Source organism: Canis lupus, chromosome 31 (assembly GCF_011100685.1).
Source record: "Canis lupus familiaris isolate Mischka breed German Shepherd chromosome 31, alternate assembly UU_Cfam_GSD_1.0, whole genome shotgun sequence".
Classification (NCBI taxonomy): domain Eukaryota; kingdom Metazoa; phylum Chordata; class Mammalia; order Carnivora; family Canidae; genus Canis; species Canis lupus.
Window position 1 is genome coordinate 26,058,629 of NC_049252.1, and position 9,036 is coordinate 26,067,664.

The 9,036-nt window shown below is 36.3% G+C and overlaps 1 protein-coding gene across 1 annotated transcript; it reads left to right on the forward strand.

Annotated features, from left to right (window-relative positions):
- Positions 1-8,530: 8,530 nt before the first annotated feature.
- LOC119867014 (keratin-associated protein 6-3-like) lies at positions 8,531-9,036 on the forward strand. Its single transcript, XM_038581130.1, has one exon. The coding sequence runs from the start codon at positions 8,549-8,551 to the stop codon at positions 8,795-8,797; it is 249 nt and encodes an 82-aa protein (XP_038437058.1). The 5' UTR covers positions 8,531-8,548; the 3' UTR covers positions 8,798-9,036.

Consider the following 9,036-nt stretch of genomic DNA (forward strand, 5'->3'; position numbering starts at 1 on the left):
CAGAGGGAGAAGCAGGCTCCATACAGGGAGCCCAGAGTGGGACTCGATCCTGGGTCTCCAGGATCAGGCCCTGGGCTGAAGGCAGCGCTAAATTACTGAGCGACTGGGCTGCCCCCTACATGTATTCTTTCTTGATATATATATATAAAAAAATGGTTATAGAAGGCTAAAATGAAATTCTAATTTGGGGCAGGACTATATAGGTGTGAGTGTATCTCCTCTCATTGAAGCCCTCGATTGGTTAAAGGGAGTCCAAACTGAGGGAGAAACACAGAAAGCCTCCCAAAATCCTCTAAAACTTATTTTATGGTTGAGGAACAACAAACTAATTAGATTAGTCATAAAATTAGCCAATGGGATGACACATATGGTGGGTTACACCCATACTGAGAGCATATAAAAGGTCTCTGCAGGGGGATTATCCACAGTGAAGTGATACTTCTCCTCTCCTTCTCTACCCAAGCACAATCTCAACAACCAGCACGATGTGTGGCAGCTACTATGGAGGCTGTGGCTATGGACGCTGCGGCTATAGAGGCTGTGGCTATGGAGGCTGCGGCTATGGAGGCTGTGGCTACGGAGGCCTGGGCTGTGGCTATCGTTCCAGCTATGGCTGTGGCTTCCGCAGACTGGGCTGTGGCTATGGCTGTGGCTATGGCTCTGGATGTGGCTACTACTAATGGAGGTCACCATAGGAGACTCTCACTCTACACCTGGAGGTGGGATTTATCAGTTCTGAGCCCCACAGGTTCTGAGCTTTGCTGAAGACTTGCCTTCTGGAGCCCTTTGGGTTGGATACAGCAATCTTTTTCCTTCCTGTATTTAATTCATGTGAAGTGGGAGCATGTGAAATTCATCCTGAGAACGTGTGGTCTCTCATTGGAATGATGCTGCCATAGATCCACCCTTTTGGCGTTCAATCAGGAACCATTTCTCTAATTTCTCAATAAATTCATTCAGTCTGGAATAATTAACCTGGCTTTCTTCTCATTTAAAGTCCCATATTTGTCATTTTGGCTTTTTTTTTCTTCCTGGATGAATTAAAGGAAACAATTGCCTTATTTGAGAGATGTTGTGTTTTAATAATCTGACTTCAGTTGTTCTACCAAATTCTTGATTTGCAACATAAGGAAGTAACAAACTTGAAGCCCTTGTTTCTCTGCTTTGGTAAGACACTGGTATTGTGTGTTATGCTGGTTTATTGTGAGGATTAAAATAGGTAATGTTTGTCAATTTAGTTAAGCACTGCCTGGAAACACTATATATTCCAAGTGCTTTTACACAAAACCTTAATTATGAATATATGAAAGTTGGCATAGAATTATCCAATTCTAATCTGTTTGGAGGCTTATTTATTTATTTATTTATTTGACAGAGCACACATGAGCAGGGGAGGGATAGCAGAAGAAGGAGAGAGAGAATCCCCAGCAGGCTCTATACTGATCTCAGGACCGTGAGATCATGACCTGAGCTGATATCAAGATTCAGATGCTTAACCAACTGAGCTACCCAGGGGCCCCAATATTTGGGGGCATATTTAAGAGAATCATTTCCTATGGTTGCTTACCATAAGAGGTAGAGAAGTTTAAACCTACTCTCTACCTAACTTCTATGTGTCAGAAAATATATAGGGGTTTTTTCTTTTTTTTTTAAATTGACATCTTTTTTAACATCCATTACATATTTAAATTTAGAACCGCTTGATGGTTTTCTTGAGATTTCTTTTTCCTGTGATTTATGTGATTTCACAGTTGTAGCCATAATCATTTGTTTTTCCACTAATTTTCTGTGACTAATGTATCTGTAAACTTGGCAATTATCTTCTCTTGATAGGGTATTTCAAGCTTTTGTGTTAGACATGAGTGAATTTAAGTGGCGTTTTAGTGTAAGATAATGGATATGTCCCAATTCATTTTGACTGGTCCAATGTAGTAAAGAAGTTGAAGCCATAGAAGGAATTACGATCCTTGGAAAAATTGTAACCCAGAAGAGAGCACTTTTTTCCTTTAAAACCATTATTTTATGAAGACTTGTCTTTCCTATTTATTCTTGAAGCTTAGAATTTTCTATTGCATATTATGAAAAATTTAGATGGCTTATGCTTGTCCATCTCAAGAAATGGTAGATTTTAATACTATTTTGGCTTACCTGGTAGATCATAACAATCGAACACAAAGAAACTAGATATTGACTTGACTTAGAGAACACGTCCTTAATATCAACTCACGAGATAAGACTATTACTGATCATAATTTTCCAAGATCTGCTGCTTACACTCTCTCAACATGAGCACATCCAGATGACATGTTAGCTTCTCTAACATATTTCACTTCAAGTGAAATGCCGCCACTAGCAGCCCCAAACATACATCTACTTTGCATTCACATTGCGTTGTTCACTTCTTTAAAGGCTTCAAATTATGAATAACTCCAACTGAAACTGAAACATGTAAGATTCTGTTATATTTTACCCAGTTCCACAGTTGCTTCTTTTTTTTCTTCTTACACTGAAAACTCTGGACCACAACAACATCGCTGTGTTAACTCTATTCAAACCTGTGCACAGTAGACACTCTGAATTTCCATACTGAAAGCAAAATACCCCCGAGCAACCTGCTAAAATTTCTTAGCAGCATTTTTAGTATGAGAAGGGATCCCACTAAGAATGAACAGAATATTGTGCTCGACATTTATATGAGTTAATTTTCTTCCTGAATAGTTATGCTATTCGTTTTATGGCTAGAGTTCTTTTGTTTCCATTTATATTCAATTTCAGGTGTATTTATTATGTTTTTAAAATATATTAAGTATTTCCATGGTTCAGAAATCAAAACTATATAGAAAGATATACTCAGAAATAGTCTCACTCCCATATTTATTCCTTCCATCCATTCCCACTCACCCTGTTTGTAAGTATTTTCATTCTCTTCTCCTTTCTTATTACAGAAGCAAGCATATATATCATATTTATGCATCCTTATTCTCCCTCTGTGTTACCCAAAGGTTGCATACTTTTTGCAGTCTTTCATTTTTATTTTTTTATGTTTTTTATTTTCCCTCTTATTTGTTTTAACCTTTATGCTCATATTCAAGCTTTCACATGGGAGTCACTTACATTGAGGCATTAAGGAAATGACTCAATTCAAATTTTAGTAGTCCAAAAAATAACGTTTTTCTCTATATCAATTCATTTCTCCCAGCATTTACTTTTGAGAAATTTCAAACCCTAAATTTTGGGAAAGCAATATAATGAACAGCTAAGTACTCTTCACCTAGATTTGGCAATTGCTAGTATTTTGCCAGTTTGGTTTCCCCTCTTTGTCTGCCCTCTCTCTCTCTCTGTCTGTCTTCCCTCACCACACACACACACACACACACACACACACACACACACACAATATTCCTGAACAATACCACTATATAATTCATAGTCTATGTTCAATTTTTTAAATTGTCTTATTTCTGATACAGAATCCAATGAGTGAAAACTATCGTATTTTGCAATTATTGTCTGTTATAATCTACCATTTTATGAAATCTAGAGCACTTCTCAGCCTTTTGTTATTTCATGATATTAATACACTAATACATTTTTAACATTGCAAGATAATCATTTACTAAAACATGACAAAATCTATTTTTTCTGACTGTATCAATTATAATAACCATATATTTCCAAAACCAATATTGTTATGACAGAGATTGAGATCACTAGATATATCAAAAATTAGGAAAGTAATGCCAAAATTGGGTCAATTAAGTATTAAGTGACTATAAGACAACTTTGTGTTCTTTTTGGGGAGACAACTTTGTGTTCTATAATAAATTCTGAGAATAAAATTCAACGTATAGAATGTCAAAATTGTATCAGTGATAATCCCAGATAATATTTGGATTACTTAAGAGCTTTATACTAATTTTTAAAATATTTGTAACTGGATAACCCCTAACATATGTAAGTTTAAATGTTGTGCATTCACCTTTGGTCCCCATCTTCTGGGATTATTTTGTATAGTAGTATTCTATTCCTCTTCAGGAATGAAGAAATGATTCTCCATTTGCTGGGGGTGTTACAGGCAGAGTGCTGTCAGCTGAAGAGCACCACTTACACAAGACAATGCCCATTTCCTGCCGCCAGCCTCCCATGATTCATTCGTGAAGGGTATAATGGCACACCTTCTTGCCCTGACCTCCAACTATTCTTCTGGAAAATCCCAACTTTAGAATCTTCCATATTGGTTTCTGAGCCTTCCATTGAGCCTACTGCCAACTCAGCTCTACCTTCTCCTCTTCTTTTCTACAATATTCATTCCAAGAATTAATTGCTATAATAATGCTCTTCTCTCTGTGAGGCACCTGAGTGGTTCAGTTGGTTAGTATCTGCCTTTGGCTTATGTCATGATCTCAGGGTCCTAGGAATGAGTCCCACGTTGGGCTCCTTGCTCAGCGGGGAATCTGCTTCTCTCCCTTCCTCTCCCCCTACCCCAACTCATTCCCCGTCACACTCTCTCAAATGAATAAATAATATCTTTAAAAAAAAGAGAGAATCTAACCTCGGATCACAAATGCACTCAGTTGTCACACTGCCTATAGTCTCTTCCCTGACCTTAATATTTGTACAGATTACAGAAGGATTTTTTCTTTTAGAGTATTCCTTGGTTCTGATATGCCTGTTTCCTCATGATTAGAACAAGGTTATGCATTTTGCCAAGCAAATAAAGGAATGGCTGATGTTAGCTTTTCATTATATTCTATTCGTTGGCACTCGAGTTGATTTATTCCATTACCGATAGTGATAATTTTACACTTGATCACTATGGTGGATACCCGACTTCTCTACTTGAAAGTTACTTTTATTATTCTTTTAGCCATTAAGAAGTTTTTTTTGGTACAGCTATTTTGTGACTATATAAATATTCTATTCAAATCCCCCAAATTTATCACTAGTCTTAGCATTTATTTTTCTTTCTGGCCTGAATTATTTATTATGATGATGGATTGCAAATGTTGATTTTTCTGATTTTCATCTTTTTTTTTCAAATATATTAGCTGGCATTCTACTGCAAGGAAGTTTTTCTTTCCACTTCATCATTCATTTATTTACATCAGTCTATATTCATGGATTTTATTATAAATAATCCATAATTATAACAAAGATAGCAACTCCTAGGCTCTCTCACGAGGCAAAAAGTGTGCGCATAAATATATTTCATTGTGTCAGATTTAGATTCTAACATTTAGCTGCCTATGACATTGAGCAAATTATGTAAATTCTTTGGCCTCGTTATTCTTACATAAAAATTCACCACCTATAGTTTGGTGCTTTTATGAGAATTAAATGTGTTAAGATATGTAGAACATTCAAACCATGCCTGGAATTTAATAAATGCTGTCTATGTGTTATCATGTACTACTCTACACATGGTTTCTTTCTGCTTCTTCGTATATAGAAAAATATTCTCTGTTTATCTTCCCTGGGGCTGTTCATGGAATTATTATATTAGAACTCTGTGTAACAATTTATAATTATTATTTTAATGAAAATAACAATTAAATAGCATTTACAAGCTGTTTATCACACAGCACTCACTGTGTGAAATCCCTTGCGTGTGTTATCTCATATCACGCTTGGAACAAGTCTGCGATGTGGTAAAACCATCACAGTTGCATCACAACTGCAAAAAAGTAGTGATGAAGTAATGTACTCAAGTGGCAGTTCTCATCACTACATGATTTTTGTCTCTTAATGTATAAATATAAAATATTTTTTCCTGCCTAGGTAATATTTTCCCCAGAAAAAGCAAAGGAAATCCCAGGACATTTAAATATTAGTATCTTTTAATTATTAATGTCTGATATAAAACTAAATATACATTTACATTTTAGGAATCCCACTCTTAAAAATGTCTTTCTTTAAATGTTTCCCTGCTCCTTCTCTCTGTTTAATCACTTTGTGATTTTAATCACCATATTAGATACCTAGAATCAGATCTACACATCTCTTATAGTTTTGTATATTTTTTTCTTATACTTTTACTCTAAATTTTAAGAGAATTTCTGAATTTGCCTGTCTGACTTCATATTAATATTTTCTGCCTTTAATGAATTTTTACATTTGGAAGTCAACTCTTTCATGACAAATATATATTTTCTCTTTCCAGATTTTGCTATTTGCATGTATGTTTGTCATACTTTTCTAAACTATGTGGCTTTTAAACATTAGTAAGTCAAAAAAATGTCTGAGAGTGTTGTCCTTGTCTTATAATAACAACTATTTGAAAAGTTGGAGTCATTCTGAGTCCTCAGATTGATCTTCTGATTTAGAATAGCTAGTTGCTTTCATATAGTTCGATCATTAAAAACACTGATCTATACATACCTAGTACTGAGACTAGAGATTTATTCTATCAGAACTTATATGTGTTCATATGTAAACCTCTCAAACACAGAAAACTTAGAGAAAAATACTGAGATTTTTCCCCTTTTAGTTTGCCTAATTAGGAATATCCATTATTGGGATGCCTGCGTGGCTCGGTGATTGAATGTTTGTCTTTGGCTCAGGGTGTGATCCTGGAGTTCTGGGATCAAGTCCTGCATCAGGCTCCTTGCATGGAGCCTCCTTCTCCCTCTGTCTGCCTCTCTGCCTCTCTCTTTCTGTGTCTCTCATTAATAAATAAATAGAATCTTTAAAAAAAAATCCATTATTATCAAGGGAAACAGTGTGGTAGACAGAGCCAGTTATTTTTTTTTTTAAGATTTATTTATTTATTTATTCATGATAGATGTAGAGAGAGAGAGAGAGAGAGGCAGAGACACAGGAGGAGGGAGAAGCAGGCTCCATGCCAGGAGCCCATTGTGGGACTCAATCCCAGGACTCCAGGATCAGGCCCTGGGCCAAAGGCAGGCGCTAAACTGCTGAGCCACCCAGGGATCCCCCCAGAGCCAGTTATTTCTAACATAAAGTCATGTAAAAAATTTTATGCACATGTTCATTGATGTTCTATTTTAGATTCCTTCTATCCTCTCCCTAGGTAAGATTTTCTTTTTTAAACAAGGAATCCTAAGTTATTGCAATTTTCCTTCATCCTAATTTTTTGTAGATAGGTCAGCAAGCAACACTCTCCAGATTCTTACAGGGGATACTTGTGTCTCAACCATTTTCCTTTGTAATAATCACACACATGGTACATGTATGTTAATACAGATAAATGAATATACATTTCAAAGTATGCTTCCAAAGGACTTTATATTTAATAAAAAAAAAGTTAGATATTTTTTTCTAAAGAAAAGTTGAGTGAATATGTGCAAACATAGTGTAACACACATCTTACACTTATCAAATATGTTCTACTCACTCCTAGAAATTGATTTTTCTAGGGACATAGAAGCTCAGAGTGTTTATTTGATTATATCATTGAATTCAATGATGAACTTCATTGTAGTAAAAGTAATAATATAATAATGATAACAACGTTTTTCTCATATTTTTCAGAGTATGGGATATTTTACCAAGAGTCTTTTAGTTAGGGAAAATCTAGTAGATTCCATAAAAAAGTATCTGTCAGCATTATAGTTTTATATTTTTAAAGGTTTTATTTATTTATTCATGAGAGACACAGAAAGAAGGCAAAGACAGGCAGAGGGAGAAGCAGGCTCCTCACAGGGAGCCCAATGTGGGACTTGATCCTGGGATTGGGATCATGCCCTGAGCCAAAGGCAGATGCTCAACTGCTGAGCCACCCAGGTGTCCTAGTATTATTGTTTCAAATTAGAAACACCATACTCTAGTCAGATCACAAAGAATTTAAATAAAAAAAAATATTTCATGAAAATGTCATTTTATAAGTCAAATGAAACCTCATAATTTTTCTTTTTTTCTAACTGTGAATTCAGGATATAAATTTGAAGCCATGGGGAAAATATTTCATGCTTTAAAAACAGAGTGTTAAAAGTTTAAGAAATATTAATGTAAATGAGAGCGTCCAGTTTTCTTAGGCCTGGTATTTCAGAACTTTAAACTATTTTAGCTTTTAGTGGTAAAACATCTCTCACATGAAAATGAGATGAATCCCTCATGGATAACAATAGGTTTGGGGCAGGAGGTAATAGACGGAGAATTCAAGCATAAAGGAGAATATTATGATTTGCTGAATGTCAGTAGAATGAAGGTAAAATTATTCATCTGGAGCAGGTCAGAGTTTGTCAATAAAAATGCTATTTCTTACCACAAAGATTGGTTACATAAGGTAATTGAAGATTTCATGAGTAAAGCTTTGAGGATGAGACAATTGATTCTCACCAATGGCCCACAAAATGGTTCAGATGTGGTGAAACAAAGCAGATATCTTCATTGCCTCTGAAGCCATGTCTAAAACCAGAAGTCAACAAATTACTCACATTGGCCCCACCAATTAGCCAATGACATGACATTTGTGGTGGGTGACACCCACTCTGAGGGCATATAAAAGGTCTCTGCAGGGAGAAAATGTTCACAGTGAATTGACGCTTCTACCCCTCTCTGCCCAAGCACAACCTCAATAACCAACACCATGTGTGGCAGCTACTACGGGAACTACTACAGAGGCTGTGGCTATGGAGGCTGTGGCTATGGAGGCTGTGGAGATGGAGGCTGTGGCTATGGAGGCTGTGGCTATAGAGGCTATGGCTATGGAGGTTACGGAGGCCTGGGCTGTGGCTATGGTTCCAGCTATGGCTGTGGCTTCCGCAGACTGGGCTATGGCTATGGCGGTGGCTCTGGCTGTGGCTACAGATGTGGCTCTGGCTTTGGTTGCTACTAACTGAGAATGCCCTAGGAGACTCACCCTCTACAACTTCACTGAATGACTCAGCGGTTCTGAACCATGTGAATTTTTTGTCTCACCCACAAGAGATGTTTATTCTACCCTACATTGCAAACTTCTGTATGATTTGGTAAAATACCTGGAACTGATACTACTTGATATCTGGAAGAATATGAATTTCAACTTGTGAACTCATGTTCCAACAAAATGATGTTGGTATAGCTCTTATTTTTGTG

Excerpts from the sequence above, each read along its gene's own strand:
- LOC119867014 (XM_038581130.1), top strand. The coding sequence starts at position 8,549 with ATGTGTGGCAGCTACTACGGGAACTACTACAGAGGCTGTGGCTATGGA.